Source organism: Marmota monax, unplaced genomic scaffold, assembly GCF_021218885.2.
Source record: "Marmota monax isolate L192 unplaced genomic scaffold, Marmota_monax_Labrador192_F-V1.1 WCK01_AAM20220418_F8-fsc00012, whole genome shotgun sequence".
In the NCBI taxonomy this organism is placed as follows: domain Eukaryota; kingdom Metazoa; phylum Chordata; class Mammalia; order Rodentia; family Sciuridae; genus Marmota; species Marmota monax.
Window position 1 is genome coordinate 4,042,123 of NW_026695227.1, and position 26,453 is coordinate 4,068,575.

Consider the following 26,453-nt stretch of genomic DNA (forward strand, 5'->3'; position numbering starts at 1 on the left):
AAAGTCTTTTGTCCTATGTCTGAGGATGGGAGACAATGTGGATAAATGAAAATTTTAAAAGTCAACCTGTAGCTGGTGCAACATGTAATCCTAGCTACTCTGGAGACTGCAGAGGACTAAAGATTGAGGTTGGAGAGTAGCCTGGGCAACTTAGCAAGAAGGGAGGGGAGCTAGTGGTGTAGCTCAGTGGTAGAGCACTTACCTAACATAAGGGAGGACCTGGTCTCAATCTCTAGCACCCCACAGTCACACACACAAAAAGTTAATCCATAATGACTATTTTATATTACACACCTCTCCCTAGTACCACCCACTTTAGGAAGCACCTGCCTAGCACTTGTCAGGCACTGGTTCTGGAGCTGGAAATGTACCAAGAATTAAAATGGGCTCTAACCTGAAAGGACTTATGGTCTAGTATGGTTAGAAGACCAAGATCACAACTAAGTCTCTTTAATATTAGCTAATTCAACTTCTATGAATGCCAGACATTGTTTATCAGTGCCAAGACCAGCAAACATGAGATTTCTGAAAAAAAAAAGAAACAAGAAAAGTTATATCAGTACATGTTTAGCCCTACAAGGCCTCTTCTGAGGTACTGATGTGTATTATGTGCTTGATTCAACAGCTGATAATAAGTACAAAAATCAATAGGTAGATTAATCCTTGAGAGGTGGATTCCCACATGTAATTAATGCAGTCAGCAACTCTTTCATCCATTTAACAGATGGTTTCCAGTTTCAGCATTGGGAAAATAAGGCAAGAGATGGAGACAGACAAGTGGAACAGTCAGGAGATCATTTTTTTTTTTTGTATTTGTGATGTTGGGCAAGTGATTTAACCTTTCTGAGCCTCAGTTTCCTCAGCTACAAAGTGAGATTGAAAATAATAATAGCCATCTCATGATTTATGGATGACTTATAGGTGAGTTTACTGAGATGATTCATATTTGAAGAGTACCCAGGCTAACAATCTTGTAGATTGTTAACCAGTTTCAGCAATTCATCTTTCACCCTATTGTAGAAGACAAACTGAGGCTCAAAGCAATAGGAAATAATTTTTCCAGACCACCACATTCCGAGAAGAACTAAAAACTAAATTAAAAACTAAGCAATAGGTGGTACAAAGCACATGAATCTTATTTGAGACCAAGAGAGGATTATTTCTGTTTATGGGGTCTGAGACAGAACCAGGAAGGAATACTTAAGCCAACTGCATAGATACTATTCATAAACTTTCATCTGGAGACTCAAAAGCAATGTTTGCAATCCAACGCTGACTTTCCACAGGCACCTGCAGATTTTCAGCCTTGTCCTGAAGAAGAAATCCCTTCTTCACCCTTTTTACTTCTTTTATTAAGGGCTGGTTAATTTTTACTGAAGAGGATTATTATTGGTTTCTCAGTCCTGACTCCTTTTTTTCTTTTTTCACTTTCTTAACTAACCGTTGAGAAGTGAGAGTTGAGGTATGTGTCTTGAAATGTTCTAGAATGTTCCTGGGCTGGCTCTAGTCTCACTCCCTCTGAAGTGGAAAGTGCTTCTTCAGACCACGTCACTTCTCCAGCAGAGCTGAACCAGGGGACTTCCCTGGAACTTCAGTGGCACCATAACTTCATTCACTCTTTATTCTTTTGCTTGAAGTTTATTTTGTGTTTATTACATGACACAGTCCATGAAGGGGAAGCAGGTTTTTCAGGGGAGAAAAAAAAATCTCCAAAGCAAAACCCTTAAACATTCATCTTAAGAGTGAAAATCTCTTCTTTGTATTTTCTTATGTAACTAAATACCTCTGTAATGCTATTTTAAGAAATAATGCTTATCATGAACATTAGTTTTAGAAAAATTATCTCAGCACAATTTTATTTCCCATCATCTGAATTTGACCTCTCTTTCATTTTCTTCTCTTGAACAGAATGCTGCAACTTTCCATGTGACAGTCCACGATGATAACAGCATCGTTGTCTCTCTAGAAGCCTCAGATGTCATCAGCCCAGCATCTGTGTATGTTGTAAAGATAACGGGTGAATCCAAAAATTATTTCTTCGAATTTGAGGAATTCAACAGCACTTTGCCTCCTCCTGTTTTCTTCAAGGCCAATTATCATGGCCTTTATTATATCATCACTCTAGTAGTGGTGAATGGAAATGTGGTCACCAAGCCATCCAGATCAATCACTGTGTTAACAAGTAAGCATCATGTGTAGTGATGTCTCATTTCTTCTCCTGGGGTTCTCACTGAAACACTAGCCAGAACAGCAAGATGACTCGCCTTGAAATCAAGTGACATAGATTCAAAGTTCTGCCTTATACTAGAATACAGCTTCTTACAAAACCTGGATAATGTTTACTACTTACCCTTTGTTAAACAAAAAAGTGAACATCATTGAGGTAGTATATTTTGAGGCTGAATGACAGTTTCAGATTCATGACTGAACCATGTAATCTTTTGCTATATGACTAAATAGTGTGGTCATAACTTGGCAAGTTGTTTGTCTAGAACATATATTCTCGTATTAAGCAATTTGGTATATGAAACAGTTCATTTACACTTCAATTATACATTCTTAGCTGAAAGAGAGAAAAAGATATCTTTATTTATAAGCCACCACTCCCCATCTCACCTTCAAGATAGCCTTGGCTTCCACTGCCCAAAACCAGTGCCAAAAAATCACTGGCATTTTAACTTTCAGAAATCCCTGTCTCAAAGAGTTAGTGGCATGGGGGTGCATACGATCAAAGTATATAACTTATACAAAGGAATAAAACTCATTCTGTGTAATTAAAATGCACTAAAAAAAGAGTTAATGCTGATATTAGGAAGTTTTATAGGAGTGGTCTTAACTGTATATGATTTTCACTTTACTCTCTGAATTTAACGTCTAATCTTAAAATACAATGCTACTTTATTGTATGTGTTGAAGAATGGAAGAAAAGCTGATATCTATAAGACATTAGAGTTTATCACTAAAACAATTAATGGTACAGCAAAGTTGTTTTGCTCATGTTCTTTAATGCAAGCTCTCCAATGGCTGCAATCTTTAAAATGCCAGCTGTAAGTGATCATTCTGGCCACAGTTAAGTAAAAGGGAATAGGGAAGCTGTCTATTTGGGTAAAAGGAAAAAGAAGCCATAAGAAGCAAGAACTCAGAACCAAGCTAGAGAACATATTTTTAATAGGAGTGTCAAAAATTAATTTAAGTATCCATTGGCAGAACCCCAAGATCACTATTGAGTCCAAAAAAATTTAAAATGGCACAGACCCAAAACCTTCAATGTTTATAGACATAATTTTAAAAACTAGGAGTTAGTTGAGTTAAAAGTTTACCTGATAAAATAATGTCTTCAACAAGTTCCAATAAAGAAAAAAAAAAGTAAATTGAGAATTAGATTCAGGCAGCATGCATAGGTACCTACTGTCTGTGATCTAAATTCCTTGAAACCAACTCTTCCCTGCTTATAATCCTCATGATATCATAAGCACATAGTCCAAGACATGCATCATAGGTGATCTATAAATATTAGTTCAAGGAAGTAAAAAAAAAATAGGAGAAAGCCAGGTTAAAAAAAAACTAAAGCACAAAGCAAAATATAATATAGAACTGCAGTAACTCTTGCTGACCCAATATTTATTAGCATGCACTTATCCATGCCTCATCAGCCAAAGCCGGTGGAGTCAGACCTTTAGCTAATGGTCCATTAAGAAATTTAAATCTCTAAAAGAATATCTCATTGATACTTTTGTACTTACAGCAAAATATCTTTTTTTTTCCCTTGAGTTCTTCTGACCAGTGATCTTAGAAGTGTGTTGAATGTTCAAACATTTGGAAACTTATCAGAGGTCTATTTTATGGATATTCTCAACTTACTTATGTCTTTATGTGTAAATGGGTTTCTTATAGACAGCATAGAGTTGGGTCTTGCTTTTTTTCTGCCTTTTAATGTGTTTACAGCAACATTATCCTATAAAAATAGTGTGTTAACCACATGTTTCAGATTTAGTTTTATGGTAGACACAATAAAAAACTTTGAAATGGTGTAACTAATATTAATAACATGCTTTACTTAACCCATTTCATTCAAAATATTATTTCAGTATACAATCAATATAAAATTTACATGTGATTTTTAAACATAAAATTAAATAAAATTTCAAATTCAATTTCTTATCTGCACTAGCCTTGTTAAGTACTCATTAGCCACATATGACTAGTGACAGTTTAGATAGTAAAGGTTTACCCCTTTTGTATATATAGTGAAGGTTGAATTGATTTGTATATAATGTTATTATTTATATGCTTGAATTTATTATGAATTAATCTAGTCAGTGGTTGAGCTGAATTTATGGTATTGGATAGATTTCAGGAGTGCCAGAAGTAGTATAGAGCATTGCTCAGGAAACCAGTCCTATGCTCAGTGTTCAGCAAACCCAGAACACCTGCACCACAGAAGGACTCCCTGGCAATTGATTTTTATTTGGTGCTAAGTTTTTGGTGGGATCAAAGGAGGTTCTGGTTGTCTTGGCTCAACCGAGGGATCAGGCAGAACTTGTAGTCTTAGGTGAGGCATTAATAACAAAATTCTACCTTAAATATGTGGGTCAGAGTTTCCTGCCTCTTCTCTAGTATTAGCAGAACTCTGTATCAGCTCAGGATCCTGCACCTCTTGCAGAACCAGGCATCTTTTGCTTCTCCTCCACTTTTAGAAGGGGATATCTTTTCCTGAGAACTAAGAGGGAATTTTTTTTCTCCCCTTGCTGAATGCCTTAAGTACTCTGCTTTGTGTTTAAGAAGGGCCTGGAGAAGTAATTTTTATCTCTGGTCTCTGAGTCTCTGTGTGCCTGTGCCCCTGTGAAGGAGTCCTTCCCTTGTCCTGACCCTAGTATCTCTCTTGAAAGCCTGATGGTGGCCCAGGAAAAAAGCTAGAGAGAGAGAGCCCAGACTCCCATTTGTGTCTGGGGCTCCCAATTATTCTAATCCAGCACTGTTGTAGAACATTCAAATGATGGAAATGTTCGATATCTGTGTTGTTCAATATAGTTAACAATCATTTTTAAGTTGAATTCATTTCAAATTAAATTTAAATAGTCATATGTGGCTAGTAACTTCTATACTGTACAGAGTAGTTCTAAGATGGCATTTAGACTATACTCGGCCTTTGTGAATTCATCAATATCTTAGCTGCTTTCTTCTTATCTGCTTTAATAGCAGTCTTCTTTTTGCCATGCTTTGCCAAAGGTGAAACAGTATGCCTCTTTTCTCCTCATGTCATTGGTTCAGTGGGTCCTTTGCCTCACATAGGATAGAAATCAAGTATGACTAGCAGAGAGCCTTAGGAAAAATTATTAACTGCATTGATTCATATATAGCAAGGTGGCTACCCCATAGGCAGTAACAAGAAAGTCAAAAGATTAACAGCATATAGAGGTTTTATTCTGGGCTAGAAATTAACATATTCATAAGCTATGTGACAATGTTTTTACTGCACCGGTGCCATTTTGCACCAGGCTAAAAATGTTTGCAGGTGGTTCAAACTGCACCTAGCATTGTGTTTTTCTTCCTCATCCTCAGCATGTCTTTTAGCACATAAATGCACTTAAATGAGGGTCTTGATTATTATCAGATCTGCCTGCACTCATCATTTGATGCTTTCTTTTTTGTCTTATATGATAGCTGTATTGGGGGAAGATCCTCCTGCCATTTATCTCAAGCATAGAGCATGTAGCCTTTTTCTTTCAACAATCACCAACTTAAACTTTAACTCTATACTCCTGCCTCGCTCAGAGGAACTTGTTTATCCCTGGGATTTACTTCACTTGATTGCCTTTCAATCTTACCCCTCTGATAAACTCAAGAAAATTTAAGATTTACAGGCAGGAAGATGTGCTGTTGTCTTGAAGCTCTCTGCATCTTAAGGGGAAGAGGAAACTCACTTTGATTTCCAAAGGGTAAAATTAATTAATGATAGTCTATTGTTTCTCACCTTCTACCCCATTTTTAAAGACTCAAATGCATTATCCCAAATTTCAGAAGCAGTTGTAGGTTGGGAATATAAGAATTGGAGATTAGTGGACAACTCTTTCTGACATTAAGCATAAAGTGACATCAGGAAGCATTTGAGTTGCAGCTTCCTCCTTTATAAAAGAATCATAACTTGATGACTGATTACTTTAGAGCTCTAAAACTACCATTATTTGCCAGTTTAATGATACATTTTACCACCTTCATTTTTCTAATGAAGAGCTTTTTTAAAAAGTTTGGAAAACATTTGTAGTATCTGCTCACAGAGTTGACACATTGCTCTTGAAAATAAAAGCATACATTTGTTGCAGTCATTGGCTTGTGTCAAACGTTTGTCTTGATGAAATGAGCAATGACAAAGCAATTGGCCCTGGGGCAGTCCTTTGATTTTGTTCACTGTAGTTGTTGAGTCTGGCACTCTCAGAAAAAGCTGGCAAAGAATAAATTCAGCACAACCAACTCATTTGGCCAGTTCAAAAGAGCCTCACAACCCTTAGGCTTTGACATCTGATTAATATTTAATTGATTGCATGCCTTCAACATAGTGCATGTGCTTCAGAAGGAAGGGGTGTTTTTTTCTGTCAAGAAAAAAAATACATGGGAATGATCGCTTAGAAATTTGGGAAGCGTTAATACATGCAGCTGTCTCCCGTGTCAGTAAATTTCTAGACAGAATAGATGTAAACATTGCAGAACACACAGGAAGACACTACACAAGTATATTATTTTGTATAACTCTATTATGAATAGAAATAGTTCATGAGTTTCAATTTTATTTATTGGGTACATTTCTCTGTGCCAGGCCCTAGGTACCAGAGAAATAAGATATATAAAAATACTTTCAATCAAAGATTCCATCCTTTTCACTGGAGTGAAAAAGGCAAATAAAAGTCCCTTACAAAAACTATGATAAATACTGTAAAAGAATTATGTGAGAATCTCTTGCCTCCCTACAGAGCAATGGGAAGTCATCTTAGATGTACTCATGGAAAAATGAATGAAAGTTTGACAAAAGAAGGGAAAGTATTACAGTTGGGGTCAAAGGGAAGCATATGTATAAATAATGAAGACATAAACAGCATGGCGCAGTTGATGAACTATAAGGAGTAAAGAGGATGGACATTGCATTTTCCAGAAAATTTCAGGAAAGGTGACTAGAAATGTTAGGAAAGCTAAGAGTCTTGCAAGGGAGTTTAGACCTTACCCTGCAAGCAAGTTATACGCAATGAAGCCAGATCAAAGAAATGATAGCTTTAACTCAGGGAAGTTCCCTATCACAGCAAAACTGCACATCACAAGATCCTGAATTCTACATTGGAATAGACACATTCCCAAGCAGGTATTTGGGGTAGTGGTTTAAGATCTTAGCTTTAGAGTCAAAGAAATCTAGAAACCACATGTGTAGCCCTGGGAGAGGATAACTCCCTCTAAATCTCAGTTTTCAGAACTGTAACCTATTGCAGGGGCTATCGAACTTTTTTCTGTAATGACCTATATAATAAATATGTGGTTTTTGGTGAGTTACCCAATCTATATTGCACTGACTCAACTCTGTGGTTGCAAGAGGAAGGCAGCCACAGCTAACACATAAGCAAATGGCCATAGTGCTGCCATCATAAAACTTAATTTGCAGACACCAACAGTCTGAATTTTATGTCATTTTCATCTGTTATGAAATGCTATCCTTCCTTTGTTTCCTGTTAACCACTTAAAAATGTAAAACACACTTTTAACTTGGAAGTCTTATAAACACAAGTTGTCATGTGTAGATTTGGCTTTGGGGTTTGTAGTTTGCTGAGTTGATCTGTTATATAATTATCAGATATAATATTGTGATAATTATATATGTACTTGGAGGGGGTGCTATAAACAATGTAGAATTTTTGTAATGTAGAAATTGTAAAACTCCTTAAAAAATATGTGGCACAGAGCCCGTGATCCATAAATATAGGCAGTATTCATGGCATTAAATAGGAAGTTACTCACAGCTTCAGGAACACAGAAGAGTTGAAACAGATGAGGCAGGGAAATGCTTGTGAGGTGCAGATGACTGGATTAAGACAGAGATACTGACTAAAGGGAGAATAGTAAGTAGCCTACAGGGTTAGAAATTCCCAGCACAAAGAAATAAAATATTAAGGTGAGATGGGAGGCAGGGCGAATAACTGAGAAAGCTGTTGAAATGTTCCAGAAAAGAAAGGATGGTGAATGTGTACTAAGACAGTGGGTGTGATAGTCCCCAGCCCTCCTGGACTCTGAATGGCTGCCACCAGCCCACTTCAGTGGCCTTCTTGGATGTAGCTGAGATATCAGGTCAGGTCACAAATCATCATCTAAACAAGGCCCAAGCCTGGTACCCAGGATCAGTTCCTTTTCCCTACTCCTACCACCAGAAATGAGGATCTAATCACAAATACCTCTTTCTTAAGAGAACCATGTCAGCAAAGACACACTCTCAGGTGGGTCCCAACAGAAGCAAAGGTTGTTGACCCTGACCCAGTTGCTTCTGGGTCAGCAAAACAGAGCAACCTCAAGAGGAAGCACCTCTGAGCAGTTAGCTTTTACCAGAGCCCAGGATACCTTTGTTTTCTTTAAGAGCATTTGTTCCACATTTGCTTATGTTTCTCTCCCTTCTGAGAAAATTACATTCAGAACTTTCAAATATTTTCTTCATGATCTGCTACCTCAAAGGTAACTAAGGAGCATAAGATATCTTCAACTTGAAGATTAGTTTAAACGTGGTATTTTTTACCTTTTATTCAAAGGAAAAAGTGGGATTTTGATGTCTAGATTCCTAGTCAAAATAGTCAATAAATGTCTCCTATGTCATACACTGTTTTGCTACTACCAAAAAAGCAAAAAGAAAACCAGAAGTACATTTCCAAGTTTAAAAATAAGATATTTATCTCTTTGAATCACTAAGAAAACAGAAACTCAAAGCAGAGAAGTGGGCTTAAATAATGGGCCTCCATGCTCCTGGTATGGAAAAGGCAGGACTGGGTTTGGGCCCCATATAGCCAAAAAACAGAAATACTCTATAATAGACTGTGCACAGACCCAGACTCTGCTGAAAACAAAAGTTCCTCCTGGTTAAGAAAAAAATTTATACATAGAGGCCTGGGAATGCAGGGGTGCACATACCCAGCATCCGCTACCAAGGAACAAGCCCAGAGCCCTCTTAGGGTCAATGAGTCTGTGACAGACACTGTAACACCCACAGCATGAAGAATTCCTCAATGTACATGCCTTAGTTTAGGCCAGAGGCTCTGTGAGCTAAGAAGAGACAGTTGTCTAACTGCTTCAAGAGCAAGTGATAAGTAAGAAACAGGGGGATGAAAAAGCAAAAAATGAAACTAGAACCTGAGTTTCAAAACACATGATGAAACCTATGCTAAGAACAATGGACGTCAGAACAACTGCAATGTTTCAGATTCTATTTTAAATAGCTATCATCTAACAAAAAATTATAGTAAGTTTATGATGTCCAAAGACATAAATGTAAGAATGATATCTATTTTCAAAGGTCAAAGAATAGCAAAACAAAAAGTAGCAAGAATAAAATAAAAACACATAGAATACATATAAGCATATAAAACCTTTCTGAAATGGATATAGTTATTTAAATTAAAATTTTAATTGGACCAACTAGTTTAAATTAATTTAATTGAATTTAAACTCACTTGCAATATTTAGGACTGTTTGTGTACCGATGACCGTTAAAGAGAATTGGAAGGTGACACTGAGAACAAAGAGTCTCTTGTGAGCAATTGCCCCATATTTTTCTTCTTTTTCTTTTTTCTAAGTACTGGTGATTGAATTCAGGGGTGCTTAATGACTGAACCATATTCACAGCACCTCCTTATTTTTATTTTTGAGACATATTCTCACCAAGTTGCTGAAGGCTTCTCTAAATTGCTGAAGCTAACCTTGAACTTGTGATCTTCTGGCCTCAGTCTCCCAAGTTACTGGGATTTCAGGCATGCACCACCATGCCCAATTACCCCATAATTCAGAACAGTGAGACAATCCACAGGTTGTGGAGATGGGAGTGGCCAAGCTATGAAGAATTACAAGTTCTAGAAAAGAGAATGGAAAGATGGATACATATTAGAAGAGATGATTATGAGAATTTCCAAGATTTAAAGAATAACATGAATCCACAAGTTGACAGAGCATTCCAAGAACCTAGTAGGTAGTTCAAAACTAAGAACAGCCAAGTTCTGTGGTGCATGCCTATAATCCCAGCAGCTTGGGATGCTGAGGCAGGAACATCACAAGTTCAAAGCCAGCCTCACCAATTTAGCGAGGCTCTAACCAACTTAGAGAGATCACATCTCTAAATAGAATATAAAAAGTGCTAGGCAAAACTCAACACAAAGTGGATTAAGGGCCTAGGAATTAGACCAGAGACCCTGCGCCTAATAGAGGAAAAAGTAGGCCCAAATCTTCATCATATCAGATTAGGACCTGACTTCCTTAACAAGACTCCTATAGTGCAAGAAATAAAATCAAGAATCAATAAATGGGATGGATTCAAACTGAAAAGCTCTTCTCAGCAAAAGAAGCAATCAGTGAGGTGAAGATAGAGCCTACAGAATGGGAGCAAATTTTTACCACACGCACTTCAGATAGAGCACTAATCTCTAGGATTTATAAAAAAAACCCAAAAAAAACACCAAAAAAAAAAAAGAGAAAAAAAAAAACAAATAACCCAATCAATAAATGGGCTAAGGAACAGAACAGACACTTCTCATAAGATAATATACAATCAATCAACAAATATATGAAAAAATGTTCAACATCTTTAGCAATTAGAGAAATGCAAAACAAAACTACTCTACGCTTTTATTTTACTCAAGTCAGAATGGCAGCTATTAAGAATACAAATAACAATAAAGTTTCAAGAGGATGTGGGGGGAAAAGGCTCACTCACATATTGCAGGTGGGACTGCAAATTGGTGCAACCAATCTGGAAAGCAGTATGGAGATTCCTTGGAAAACTTGGAATAAAAGCACCATTTGACCCAGCTATAAACCCCACTCCTTGGTTTATCCCCAAAGGACTTACAAACAGCATACTACAGTGAGGCAGCCACATCAACATTTATAGCAGCACAATTCACAATAGCTAAATTGTGGAATCAACCTGGATGCCCTTCAATAGATGAATGGACAAAGAAACTGTGGTATATATACACAATGGAATATTACTCATCATTAAAAGAGAATAAAATCATGGCATTTGCAGGTAAATGGATAGAGTTGGAGAATGAAGTGCTATGTAAGCCAATCCCAGAAAACCAAAGGCTGAATGTTTTCTCTGATATGTGGATGCTGATCCATAATGGGGGTAGGAATGGAGGAACTTTGGATAGGACAAAGGGGAGGGAGGTGGTGGGAGGGGGCATGGGGGTAGGAAAGATGGTGGAATGAGATGGACATCATTACCCTAAGTACATGTATGAAGACATGAACGGTATGACTCTACTTTGTATACAACCAGAGAAATGAAAATTATGCTCTATATGTGTACTACGAATTGAAATGCATTTAGCTGTCATGTATAATAAATTAGAATAAATAAATAAATTTTAAAAAATAAATGAAAAAGTGCTAGGGATGTTGTTTAGTGGTTAAGCACTCCTGGGCTCAATCCCTGGTACCAAATAAATAAATAAAATAACTAAGTATATGATGGCAAAACTGCAGTTTATCAAGGCTAAATTTAGAAGGAAAAAAAAATATATAACCTTGGAAGTTACCAGAGGAAAAGAGCATAGTATCTACAAGGGATTGGTCATCAAGCTGACAGAGCCTTTTCTTCTGCAATAATTGGTGCAAGAAGAATAAGGAAGCAATATTTTCAAAGTACTGGGGATGAATCTGTCTACCTAGAATTTTATATTCAGCTATGTCAAAAATAACATGAAGAATAAAAAAAGAACAAAGAAATTTTATAATATATAAAGCTTAGGAGAATGTAACACCCATAACTCTAATGAACTCATAATAGACATATTTCAGCAAGAAATAAAGGTGAATCTTTAAGAAATACATACACATACAGAAATGACATATAGTATCATATAGTATATTATATGACAGAGATTGTATGAAAATTAGTTGGAAAAGATTGAAAAAGAACCCATAAAATAGACAAAAGTCAAACAATTCTAAGAAGTGGGAATCTGAGTGGTTAAAAAATAATCAACCTTAGTCAAACAATTCTAAGAAGTGAGAATCTGAGTGGTTAAAAAATAATCAACCTCCTTCATGAGCAGGAAATTAAAACAATGAGACAAAATTTCATACTCTTTGTAGTGGCAAAAATTAGGAAAACCAACATAAGCAATTGCTAGAGAAAAATATGGATAAACAAGAACTATTAGACATTGCTGATAATAATGTCAATTAACATAATCAAATTAGACCACACTTTGGCAATATCTTATATGACTGAAAATGTGTATACCCATATCCTACAATCTAGGATTTCCGGCCTAAAAAGACATGCCCAAGCACTTATTGCAGCAGTGTTTGTAAGACTGGATGGTTAAAGGCAAGTGTCTACCAAAGCAATTACAGATTTATTGTATAACTTATATAGTGATAAAATGAACACTTCAGAAACTAAAAGTTTCTAAAGATACTTGTATCAAGACGGATGAATCTCAAAACAATGTTAGGTGATAAAAGTCAGCTGTAGAATGATATGTAGGACAGGGTTCTATTGACATGATATATAAAAACATGAAATAATGCTGACTACATATAAACATTTTTTTAAAAAAACAAAACATCAGAAGATAAACACTAAATTCAGAGTAACAATTTACTCCTGGCCATGTTAGAGGTCCCAGGTAAGTTATATAGGGGAGTTTCAGCTGTTTCATACAGCTTAGTTTATTTGAAATATTAAAAGTCCTGAAGAAAGTAATAATAAGCAAAGTTCATAAGTGATTCACATTTTCTAGCTACCCCATTTCTCTGTCCAGTCCAGTCTGGCTCCTAAATCAGGAACAGGAAGCACAGCAGAGTGGTTGATAGCCACTTGGAGTATGCAATTAGATCAGGCTTTAACCTTTTAATCACTGAAATACATGTAGGTAATTACACCTCTGATTTATGCCCATCACTTAAAAAGCATTTTTTTTCTTTTTCAAAAAGAAAAATAATGAAACAACTAACCAGACAGATAACAGAAGATTTGGAGACTATGCACCTGGGTTCTACTGAAAACAGTAATTCTTAAACAGAATACACCTCATTAATGACTAGGCATGGAGTTGAGGACTTGCAGCTGATCTGGGGATCATTTACATTGAAGCTGAGGGAAATGTATAAAACAAACATGCAATCAGACATTTTAGAAATTCTCTTAAAGTTTAAGTAGCTTTGCAGCAGTCCAAAAGAAAGAAAGAAAGAAAAATCCTGAAAATAAATAAATCCACACATATGACTTGCATTTCAAAGTTTAACTGTGGCTTTGATGTGCTGATTTCATGCCTCAGGGTATGAAAGATTGACTGGACCTCTCATTTCCCTTTTCAGTGGAGGGAACCTTGGTGAGGGTGTGAAACAGGACTGCAGCAGGGGGAGAGGTCCAGCTCCGTGGTTGCTTTTTTGCTCTTAGTTTCACTTTTTTTTTTTTTTTTTTTTAACATCCAGAGTCCATAGCTAGATAGGATAGACTCTCTGGGTTAGTGATTAGGCTGAGTTGAAAGAAAGACCTTCAGATTATTCTCTAGGAGTTTTGAACTCCGACCTCATATCTTCAAGGTTGTTTGTTTACATGGCATAGTAAGTACACTATGAAATAAAACTTTTATGTAGAAAGACCAGGGATAGGACAAGGATAAAACAAACTTTTAAACCAGAGAATACAGTACAGTCTGCAGAGACAGGATCACAAAATATACTACAATATGAAAGCCTCCCTTTTTTTATAGATATTGGCTTGGATTTCCATAAAATTCAGGAAAACTCAAAGATTTTACATGTAGTTTCAATCTTCTTTCAACCTCTTTAATCAAAATGTGTGGCTCAGGCGGTAGCGCGCTTGCCTGGCATGCGTGCAGCCCGGGTTCGATCCTCAGCACCACATACAAAGATGTTGTGTCCGCCAAATACTAAAAAATAAATATTAAAAAAAATTCTCTCTCTCTCTCCCTCTCTCTCACTTTTTCTTTAAAAAAAAAAACAGTTTTTAAGAAAAAAAAAAAAAGCAAAAAATAGGTTAAGGCCCTCAGGAACAGAATGAACTATATTCAGCTACAGATTGAAATAAACAAGATTCTCAATAATTATTTGTTGAAAGAACTAAATCAAGTTTTGGCATCTTATGTTATTGAAACTGAAATTTTAAAACTGTAAAATTTAAACCGAGGATATTGCTTTAGTTTGGGCTATAGATGATGTCTGAGTATCCTCCCAACTTAAAAACTTTGAATTAAAATTTTTTATTTAATAACACAATGGTTGACTCCAAACCAAATTACTTTAAATATTTTTAATCAAATTAATGTAAGTAAAATTTATCCAGTAGCTCCTTCAGAAGGATGGGGCAGATCTTTTCTTTTTTAAGAATTTTGCTGCATGAAGGAACATAGAGGAAATGCAGACATATCTCAATCAAAAATTTTTTAATGAGTGTTTAAAAAGTTTTCTGTTGAATTAACAGCTCAAGCAAACTAGAATAAATTTTAAGCTTCTGTAGAAAGAATGGTTTGATAACAATTTAAACTGTCATTTACAAAATTGAGTATTTTACAATTTTATGCATAACATAGGAAAATAAATGCTAAGTTCCCATGAAGAAATAAATGATCACATAAATATTTACCACTGGCCAGAGCCAAAAAGTATTTTTCTGTTACTGATTTGTTATTAACATCAAATTTTCTTGGCATAAGGAAAAGAAAAATGAGCTAGGAATCTGGAGATACAGATGCTGCCAGAAACTTGTTAAATTGTCTATGACAAGTAATTTCGTCTTTTGAGCTTTAATTAATATTTGTTCTGTCTTGATCTCAGGGCTGTTGCAAATGACATATGACAAAAAATGAATATGAAAGTTTTTTGAAAAGCAGAAAGTGCCATATAAAATGGAGTTTATTAATTATTGCTAAAGAAAATACTCAACTCATGAGAACTGAGGAGCTCAGTGCTCAGAGAACATAAAAATATGAGTAAAATTCTAGAAGTAATTCTTGGTACTTCAAATACTGATGACTTTCTCTCCTTTTTCCTTTTCCCTTTCTCCATTTACTTTCCTTCCATAGAACCTCTACCTGTAACCAGTGTTTCAATATATGACTATAAACCTTCTCCTGAAACAGGAGTCTTGTTTGAAATCCATTATCCAGAGAAATATAATGTTTTCACAAGAGTAAACATAAGCTACTGGGAAGGCAAGGACTTCCGGACTATGCTATATAAAGGTAAGAGGCAAAAGAAAGACTAAAGAGTAATGTTTATTACTTATTACATGACTTTTTCCAAGTGGTCTCCTCTCTTACTCTAAAGACTTTTTATAATTCACTACTTGACCTATAAATGAGCCATTAAAAATAGTTATTGATTCATGAAAATTTTGTTATGAGGAGTCTCAGAACATCTGGTTTATTAGCTGAGAATCACAAGTCATGCATACGATATGAGAAGTACTCAAATTATTTTCAGTTACATGTTATTCTTGCCAAAGGCACCATGCCTGGTGCAGGAAATGAATTCAAAGAAGTTTAGAAGCAACTTTGCCTACCAATTTCTTTCTGAGTATGATACAAGGGCATTTCTGGAATTGGTTGACAAAGGCAACCTTTCACAAAGTTTTGTTTGAAGATGGTACAAGATTATTTTTAAATGCAAAAGGCAATATTTTTTGTTTCTTTGAATATATTTGCCTACATAAAGAAATTAATGATTGCATTAATACACAAAAATTGTTTTCACTGTTTTTACTGGCCTGATGGGGACCTTGTGAGGAAGGTAGAGAAAGAGGATAGCCCATGGGAATTGAATAATTCAAATTATTCAAAGAATCAAGTAAACATTGCTGGGTGCTTGTCATTTCTTTCCCTTATTTCTTTTAACTTGGATTGGATATTTAAATTTATTATTTTCTCTAATATGTTCCAAATAGAATCCAAATTTCTATCTTCTTTAGAACAGGCCCTGTCTGCCAATTGGCAGATAAACCAGTCTACTTTAAAAGTAAGCTAATTTTTATGTTTTTATATGAAAACATTTTTCTGTGAAATTACTATTTCTTCTGTCATGAAGTGGCAAAATACTATGGTTTTTTTCATTCTTAAATGACTAGCATAAATCTGATCTCAATAATGTCTCACTAAAATTTCATATAATAAAACTATACTCTTGGGTTCAATCCCCAGCACCACATCCAGTTATGTCCAATCTCCTTCAAAATTCTGGCAGAAAGGCTTTCAGGATTCAGTGTAAAAAAGATTCAAAATTTGATCTCTAGTTCTAATTATTTTTTACTGACCATGCCAGAAGTTGAATGGAACATTATTTTATGGATATTTAATCGTAATTGGAAATTTCTACAAGTATATGACATTTAGAAAAATCCTATTTTTAATGTAATTGACTTTTTTCTTCACAGATTTCTTTAAGGGAAAAACAGTATTTAATCACTGGCTGCCAGGAATTTGTTATAGTAACATTACCTTTCAGCTGGTATCTGAGGCGACTTTTAATAAAAGTACCCTTGTGGAGTACAGTGGTGTCAGTCATGAACCCAAACAGCATAGAACTGGTAAGTCTTCTAAAGAAGCAAATTTAGTAAAAAAATAAATAATTAAGTTATATGTTGCTGTATATTGAATTTTATTCTTTTAAAAAACATAATGTTGAAGAGCTAAGAAAATAAATATATATTTTAACAAACTAAAATAAATTTTCAATCAATTTGAAAGGAACCAAGTGTAATCTTAGATCTATAATCTTTAAATAAAAAAATGTGATTTTTACCAAAAGTTATAATTAAGTAACTTAACTGGATCTAATAGACATTGGTTATCCTATAACCTGACATTGGTTATTCTATAACCTCTACTCTGATAAATGCCCACATAGCAGAAAAGCAGATGAGAGACATTGTAGTACAGGCTATCAGATTATTAAGGAAAAATATTGGGACTTTGATATTTAAAACTTACAGTGCTTAAATTTTAGTAGCATCATTAATGTGAAGAAGTATTATATGATGAATGGATGCATGCATGGATGAAAAGAATGGATCTGTTAAAAATGCCATGTGCTGTGGTGCACACCTGCAATCCCAGGCTGAGGCAGGAGAATCACAAGTTTGAGGCCAGCCTCAGCAATTTATAGAGACCCTCAGCAATTTATCAAAGACCCTGCCTCAAAATAAAAAATAAAAAGAACTGGGGATATATCTCAGTGGTATAGGGCACCTGGGTTCAATCCCCAGTATCCCAAATAAAATAATACCTACTAAATACCCATCATCAATATAAGCAATGTTGAGTATGCCTAATGAATGCTCAAAAGGCCCTTGTTATAAGAATTGGAAACAGACTCTGATAGATCACCCAATAGCCCCTACAATTTAAAACTCTAATAATATATCATGACTCTCATTTCATTAGGCTAATATGAGGAAACTATTTCAGCTAACTAGCTAATTCACCTCATCTCCACATCAAGATTTTATTTGTCTTTTTTATTATTCGGTTTAAATAAAGACATATTGATTAAGCACATTCTACCTGGAAGTTGTTCTAAGTCCTAAAACAGATTAACACAAAGTGAGATGAGACAGGTCCTCTGTCCTCAAAAAACGGTACAGGTATTATACAAATGGCAGTAATACAAGGCAGAATGAAATAATGTCATCAAAGAGGTAAAAAGTTACATAATAGTAAAAAGGAAGGAGAGATAAATTTTTTTATTAGAAGTTCATTGAAGAGGTGGTATTTGAGCTGCTATATGAGGAACAGGTAGAAACTATTGCAGTTAGAAACCATGAAGTGTCTTTGTAATTTTCTACCTCATTCATAAATTCATTTTGTTCTCACGTTTCATTTTAGAGAAGTGAGGAGCAAAGCCATATTTCCAACAATGTGTCAACAACTCTCAAACCAACTCATGTATGCAGATATTCTAGGTGCAGCTATGTCACTGAAGTAGTCATCCTAATAGCTACAAGTAAATTATATTTAGACTTTTTTAATAAAAATCCAGAGACTGAGACACTTTGTATTAAAAAGTGAAATTGTGATAAACTAAAGAATATTTATATAACTTTTCTTTAGAAATACTTAAATTACCACTTCAACAAGCATAAGTTAATACTTTTGAAGAATAACTGATGATTTGCTAATATGTACACATCATCCACTACACACATTGGAAGTATGGCTACTTAAAATTACAGATTTTCTTCATGTAAATTTGTCTGTATGCTGAAGTAAAATTAAACTTCATGTTGTAAATGTGTTTGATTCATTAGTATCCAGTATAACAGAGTTAAAGTAACTTGAAAATTGAAATTCTCTTTTACAGCCCCATATCCACCTCGAAATATTTCTGTTCGCTTTGTAAACTTGAACAAGAACAACTGGGAAGAACAGAGTGGCAATTTCCCAGAAGAATCCTTCTTAAAATCACAAGATTCAGCGGGAAAAGATAAACTCTTCCACTTCACAGATGAAACTCCTGAGATTCCCTCTGGCAATCTCTCTTCTGGTTGGCCTGATTTTAACAGCAGTGACTATGAAACCACATCTCAGCCCTATTGGTGGGACAGTGCATCCGCAACTCCTGAAAATGAAGATGAATTTGTCAGTGTACTTCCCATAGAATACGAAAATAATAGTACACTCAGCGAGACTGAGAAGTCAACAGCAAGCTCTTTTTCTTTCTTCCCTGTTCAAATGATATTGAGCTGGTTACCACCAAAACCACCTACTGCCTTTGATGGGTTCAATATTCTCATAGAAAAAGAAGGTAAGGCAGCAGGAGACCAGAGGAAATAAGAAATGATGCAAATAAAGGAAATTTAAAATGGTTTTAAATTTGAGATTAGAAAGAAAGACTAGTGGTAGGTACTTAGTATCTAAATATAAATATCTAAATATAAAAGAAAGAGAAGTCTTTGAGTATCCAATGTGGACTGAGAACAGGAAACCAAAATAAATAAGGTAGATCAGAATCAGAAGATCGGGGTGCTTCACAAGTCCCCTTTACTAAAACCATACAGATTTCACTGCCTCACATTTCACATACCCCAGGTCACCAATAAAAACCTTATGTTTGGAAACATTTTAGATTAAGGATCTAGCCATTACAAAATATTATAGAATATTCTGGAACAAATTTGTGAAATATGCCTCAAAAGAATCTTTGAAAACATGACTACTTTTCATAAAAGTCTGAGACCTGTGACCTGCCTTCCCAGCTATTCATTCCTTATGGGATGTGCCCCTCTGGAACCAGTGCTCAGGTTTTCCCAAAGAGGAGCTGTTAACAAAAAGCAAAATGGTGACAACTGCATCATATTTTGTATTCATTTATCAAGCATTTCAAATCTGTTCTTTATATTGTAGCCCACTAATTCATGAAAACAGAGCCATGGCATATCTGAATGTTTGGTAGATTTTTATGGCTATTTTTTGTCTGTCTTGTTTTTACAGTAACATCCTTCATTTGCTATTTTCCAGTGTAGTCATTTGGGTAGTGCATGTTGTCAAGTTGTCAAAGTTTGAAATTACAATGGCAGCCTGATTTTCATGGTAGGACATTAGAATCATGCAGATTCATATATGAGATATTGTTTGTCCATATTTTGTTTAATACAATGAGATGTATCTTCTATACTAGATAAGAGTTATTTTATACTAAATTATAGTGCAATCAACCACACCCAAATATTATATAAAATTGAAATCCTTGGTTAATTATAATTATTTGAATCAAAAATTATTTGTCTGGAATTTCTTCATTTAATGGGAGTTCATAACCCACTTGAATCAAATGTATGAAAGATGATATGTCAAGAGCTTTGTAATGTTTTGAACAACCAATAAAAAAAAAGAAATACAGTAAAAAAAAAAAACAATAGTCCCCTTAACCTATTCTTTATTTGTCTTTAATTTATTCTGAGAAAAATAGTGTCTTATAACTCAGAATATTTTTAATGCCTATTTCCTTGTAAATTCAATCATGCCTTTGTCTGACTGCAGTATGTTCCTTTGAAGACTATTGTAGTTACCAACAAATGATAATGACTTCAACTGAATTAATAAGCAGCACAATATAGACTCTGAAACAATGTAAAATAATTCCTACTTTCAAAGGTTCTGGAAGAAAACAGGTGAAGAAAAACATGATTGACATATTTCTCTAACTAGAAATAATTCAATATATTTTAAAACATTTATGGATATTTAATGCTACAATGAGGAACTTAGAAGAAACATGGTGGTAGTTATTTCTTATCTCTTATATCAGAAGAGAAACCCAATGATTGCTATCTTGTCCTACCATTCTGTTTCTATTGTGCGCAGAATTTTATTGAGTAAAAATATAGAAGATATGCAATATGCCCATCCCTAGTTCTGTTGATTTGGACACCATATTTTAGTTTTGGTATTTTATTCATCTTTTTTATTTATAGTGCCTTTAGTTAAGAGGCCTAAATGATTTTAAATTAATTGGCTTGTCTATACCCAGGGTCCTTCCACGTGTCAATTCAGATATATTCTCTTTGTGTGTATGTGTATGATTTAGATAACTTTACTGAATATTTGACCGTGGATGAAGAAGCCCATGAATTCGTCGCAGAATTGAAGGAGCCTGGGAAATATAAGCTATCTGTCACAACATTTAGTTCCTCAGGATCTTGTGAAACCCGAAAAAGTCAGTCAGCAAAGTCACTCAGCTTTTATATCAGTAAGTAGCAAAGAGATTATTTTGTGCTTACAGGGAAGCTAGAACAATGAAGCTGTTGAGATTAATGATGCTCAGGTGTCAATTATTCACAAACCTTAGGGATCCTGAGAATTCTTCAAGGTCGGGGGAGGCTGGGATCCAGGAGCTTCTAACAGCAGAGGAAATATATGTATGTTTAATAGTAGCAGACCTACCCAGGGATTTAACTTGAGGATTATTTTTACTATTGTGATAATTGAACATTTATTAAGCTGGCCTTCCACACTAGCCGTAACAAACTCTCCAAGGACAAGGACACACAGTTTGGGAAATATGACTTTTGTTTGAGTTCATAATGAAATTTTCTGTTATAGGACTATAAAAAAATCTCATTACAGTATCCAACTTGTGGAGTTCAAAAAGAGAAGTTTCAAGCATAGTTATACCCAGGTGGTCTCCCTGCAGTTGGCAGGAAAATACAAAGCTAGAGCATCCTAAAAGCCAGTCTCACATCTCAGGGTAGCTTCTACTTCCATAAAAGTAACAGCAGAGCAAGAATGAGGCCCTCAGGCTGTAGCAGCAGTGTGTCTCTGTAATGTTTTTAGCTTAACTATGTTTAATGGATGTTTAGGGGCTAAGCCTCAGTCATGCAGCTCACCAGGACTTTAATGTGCTTGTTGATCAGGAGAAAGAAAAGCCAGAAAACATGGATAAATACTGCTCTCAGAAAAGGGTGACCACTCTCTATTCCATGGCCTTCTTTACAGGCAAAACACCACCCTTCCTCAAATGACCCTCCAAAGATGGGTAGGGAGAAGAGAGGCAGAGGGAGAAAATCAGTGTACTTACCAGCTTAAAAATGTTGAAAATGATGCCCCTAATATAGCATTTTTACTTGAGAAACCAAAATATCACCACCCATGAAAGGTCTGAACTACTTATCCATCAGACACAAAAAGGATATTGGTAATTGCCTTACATGGATTCCAATCATGGAAAATGTTTGATATGAGATCACTTGAGAATGAAACAAAGCAGAGTATTCAGTACTTCCCAAGAGGCTAAAAATGCTTCACTGAAGGAGACTTCCTGTCCACCAGGGCACACCCACTGCCAGTGTCCTCTCTCCCTCAATGGTTTTGGCCACGTTAGCTTTCTGTCCTCTGAATTTCAATTGTGTTTCATAGTGCACAGCATAAAACACACACTTAATGAGAGACATTTTCCCAGATGCATTTTAAGGGTGTTCATCTTGCTTCTCACACCAAATTTTAAATCCTAGGCTGCCGAGATATTATTTGCTTATGTATTCATTCGTTTGTACATTCAATAAATACTTATTGAATCACTTTTATCAATAAGACCTTCTATTCTATTCTCAAGTATATCTAAAGAGAGCATTATTCAGTATTTGTCAGAATTGCTCAGATAAGTGATTATTTCAGAGACATTTCTTAGTATTAATCTGTAAAAAGATAGACCACTAGAAATTCTTTTGCCAATAAAAAAAGTTTAAATCCTTAGAATATTCTGTAGACATTAAGGAGTTGTACAATGTACTGTGTAGATATAAATATTTATACTCAACAGGGTAGATGAGCAACAAATTAGGGTAGCTTGATTTCATTCAACATAGTGCAGTTACACACCAACTAAATAACATTTGCAGCCCATTTGCCTAACCCAACTGTTTCAGACATTCTGGTATTGAGTTACTGCACTAAGATTTATTATATTAAGATTTACGTTTATGTTATTGCATTATGATTTATATTTGCATAATTTTGAAGGCTTTCTAAGAGATGAGAATTAAAGCAGATACTTACCTTAATCCCTCAACAGTTTTATGAAGGGAACATTTTTATTATGCCCATTTTTTTATGTGAAAAAAGCTGAGTAACACAAAATTCAGTGACTACCCCACGTGTCAGAACAGGGATTAGAATTTAGCAATATGTAGCTTGCAGGGACACTCCACCTTGCGGACCATCAGGTCCGTCCTCATGTAAAACTAAGAAATAAGAGCTTCCTGCCACTTTATCACTCCCTGCCCCCTCTATGACAGTAGCCTTACAGCAATAACACTTCACATTTACATAGTTCTCTAACACAGCAACAGCCTTGCAAAGTAGATTAATCAGATGGCATCAGGATATTTTGTCACAAAGCCACTGACTCAGAAGACAGGAGGTCCGGACGTGGTCCCAAGCAGCTCTGTGACACTGGTCAAGTCTGTGGACCTCTCTTTTCTCACCAGTAAAATAAGACATTGGATCCTAAAGTTCTTTTCTATTCCAACATTCCATGATTTGTCCATTTGACAGATGCAGTGACTGAGATTTGGAGACATGAGATTGTTTGCCAAGTATTACCATAAGTAATGAGTACACTGGAGGCCTGGGACAAATTTACTACTTTCAAACCAAAGCTTCTCACTATTTAAGAAGCCACATGCAGAGTTTAGAACATGGATTTTGGAATCAGACTTCTTGTGTGTAAATCCCAGCGTGATTTACTTTATATCTTCCTCAGTTTCTTTTTCTGAAAAGCAAGATTTAATAATAGTACTTACCTCATAAACCTTTTAGGTGAATTCAAGGATTAAAACACATAATCACATATAAACTTGAGTCAGAGCCTAGTACTATCATTTAAAAACTATTTCCTTTGCACCATTTGCATTCAGCCTAAATCTGCCCTCCCCCAGCAGAGCACCTCCTAGGAATACAGTTTTCTATTAAAAGACTGTGAAATGCATCCTAAACAAAGAAGAGGAAGTTACTTGCAAATTTGCATTTCAAGGGGAATTTCTGTAGATAATAATCACCTTAACACTTCTTAAGTCCTTACTGTGTACCAGGCACTGTGCTAAGAACTACTTCAAAAACCTGAGAGAACAAAGCTACTGATGGACACTTCTGTGAAGATATTTTGCAGCAAGGAACCTCACCCCATCCCTCAAATACCACCCAGGTTTTAGCCTGCTTCTTTAATTGAGCTAGCCTGTTTCCTATTTCTTGTCTAATATAGTCACAGTCTGCTTCTTTGTTCTTGCTGCTGCTAAATTTAAATTTTTTTCACAGGATTGTAGCAGAGACTAATTTGAATCTCAAAGCAATTATTTCTAGAAACCAAAGATCCTCACAGCAAAGGAATTATGAACACTGATGAAACACTACACTGCCACACCCTCCCTTTGTTAAAAGAAAAGTAAATTCTCTCTGGTAAAAAAAGTTACCAGGATACTCTCAGATGCATATGACAAACTGAAGTGGAGCTTCTCTCCATCAGTAAAACTATATTTGCCTTTGTTGTTGTTGTTGTTGTTGCTGCTGCTGCTGCTGCTGCTGCTGCTGCTGCTACTATTTGGAATGGTGGGGAGATGGAGTTGAGGACTGTCACTGGGTAGAGGATGGAAAGAGCAACTGCCAGTCTTGCACTGAGTATCTCTCTAAGGGCACAGGAAAATAGCATGATGTTTAGACTGGAATCTTTGATCTCAACCAGCTCAGTGTGCAAGCTCTCTTATGTTCTGATTTGAAATGTTCAGGTCCTACAGGAGAGTGGATTGAAGAATTGACGGAGAAGCCCCAGCATGTGAGCGTCCATGTTTTAAGTTCAACCACTGCCTTGATGTCTTGGACATCTTCCCAAGAGAACTACAACAGCACCATTGTGTCTGTGGTGTCCCTGACTTGCCAGAAACAAAAAGAGAGCCAGAGGCTTGAAAAGCAGTACTGCACTCAGGTAAAGGAAAGGCACCTGAAGCAGTGTCATTGGCAAACCAAGGTGACAATGGCAGGAAGCAGCACTGAGGTCTCCCTGGGAGGGCAGGAGTGTTGAAGGCAGGATTACCAAGAGCCAGCAGAGGAGCTGGGTATGGCTCTTTAGCTACAGTCATATTCTTTCCTTTACATGAGCCCATGTTCCTTTCACTTTTATTTCTTGTTCAAGAAAATGTGCTGAGACCCTAAGATGTAACAAATACTAGGACAGATATTGGAGATCAAGATAATCTCCTGAGAACAACAGATAAGCGAACAAAGAATTACTGCACCTTATAGAATGAGCTCTATGCACAAAGTAAATGATAGAAAGGTCTCATGAGTTCACAGAAGGAGCTGGGCATTAGGAACAGATTGGGAGGAAAGATAATTTAAAAACTGGTCATAAAACCTTCCCAGGGGAAGAGAGAAACAACCAAGCAGGGGTTGGAATGTCTTTTGGTTGTTTGTTTTACTTTTTTTTCCCATTCTTTTAGGTTTTATTTTAATTATAAAAGTAAACGTGTTCACGGAGAAAATAATTCAAAAGTATATAGAGTAAAAAATTCTCTTCTCACCCATCACAGCTGAGAAGAGTTTTGAAGAATAAACAGGAGTTAACCAGCCACCAAGGATAGTGAGGGGCAGGTGGAGAGGTGTGCGATCGGTGGTTCTGTGAGGAGCTGACAGAATGGGTATGCACACCAGATCATGAGTCCTGAAGGAAATTTGACAGCAGGAGTTGAGAGCAACATTGCTCTCGGTCGCCCTGAGAACCTGAGGCCTTGTTCTATTTTCCTAAAATCTCCTTTTATTTTTCCATATGGTGACATGAGATGAATTTTGGCATCTCACATATTATTTTCTTCCCTAAAGGCAAAAAACAATTAAATTACCTATTCATGTGGAGAAACTTCAGGATGTTCCCATTCCTCCTAGGAAAATTAGGCAGTAGTGAAATTCAAACAGTGAGAAATTTTAAATTAATAAGAGAGACTCCGGAATTATGACCTTCAGAGCACTAAAAGCAGTAGGATGCCGAGATAAAGCCATACTTGAGGATGAACCCACCCCTTGACTTAAATTAAGGGGTAAATGTGCTAATCCACTAACTAGTAATCAGAGCTCATTGTGCAGCCCACTACCTGCCTTGGCTGAGAGCACTCAAGATAACTGGCCCATTCCACTGGCAGAAGAATGGGTTTCCCTTACAGTGATCTGGAACTCACTTTTTGCTTTTTGCTCCATCTATGTACAAATTCTGTATCCTTCACACAGAAGCCAAAAGCTAAAGGTGGAGGTAGACATTATAAATTATAAATGAGCCACAAAAGTCTCGTCTAAGTGTACTTTGACAGTGCCCTTTCAAAAAGCAAACACGAAACTGTTAAAGGTTATGGATGGCCACAGAGGCCAGTATTAAAGTGCAGTGCAAGAGCTAGAACACTAGTTGTCATTTGTAACCATGAGAATTTTGGGGGATTGTGTTATGACCACCATAGTCCTCCCCCACCCCCACCCCGCACACACACAGACTTTTCAGATGAGGAAACCAAAGTTCAAAAAGTCTCAAGAACCAGAGACTTTTATATAGCAATTTAGAAATAGTTTAGTTGACTTATATAGCAATCAACTAAAGAAATCTAAAAGATTATCTTACCAGGATTGGTTTAACTTTGGCTTTGGCTTATTTCTTAAAGCAACCATTATCCCAAAAGAAAAAAATAATATTTCTTGAGCTTTATTTTCAATGGTACT

At 35.9% G+C, this 26,453-nt stretch overlaps 1 protein-coding gene across 2 annotated transcripts in view; it reads left to right on the top strand.

Moving 5' to 3' along the window:
• Positions 1–26,453, top strand: part of Ptpro (protein tyrosine phosphatase receptor type O) — a 241,385-nt gene that overhangs the window by 135,372 nt on the left and 79,560 nt on the right. For both annotated transcript variants that reach the window (XM_058576175.1, XM_046436157.2), the window contains exons 2-7: positions 1,909–2,182; positions 15,294–15,452; positions 16,640–16,792; positions 18,565–19,008; positions 20,791–20,952; positions 24,482–24,678. In XM_058576175.1, the coding sequence (XP_058432158.1) occupies positions 1,909–2,182; positions 15,294–15,452; positions 16,640–16,792; positions 18,565–19,008; positions 20,791–20,952; positions 24,482–24,678 (1,389 nt within the window). The remainder of the gene's footprint in view (positions 1–1,908; positions 2,183–15,293; positions 15,453–16,639; positions 16,793–18,564; positions 19,009–20,790; positions 20,953–24,481; positions 24,679–26,453) is intronic.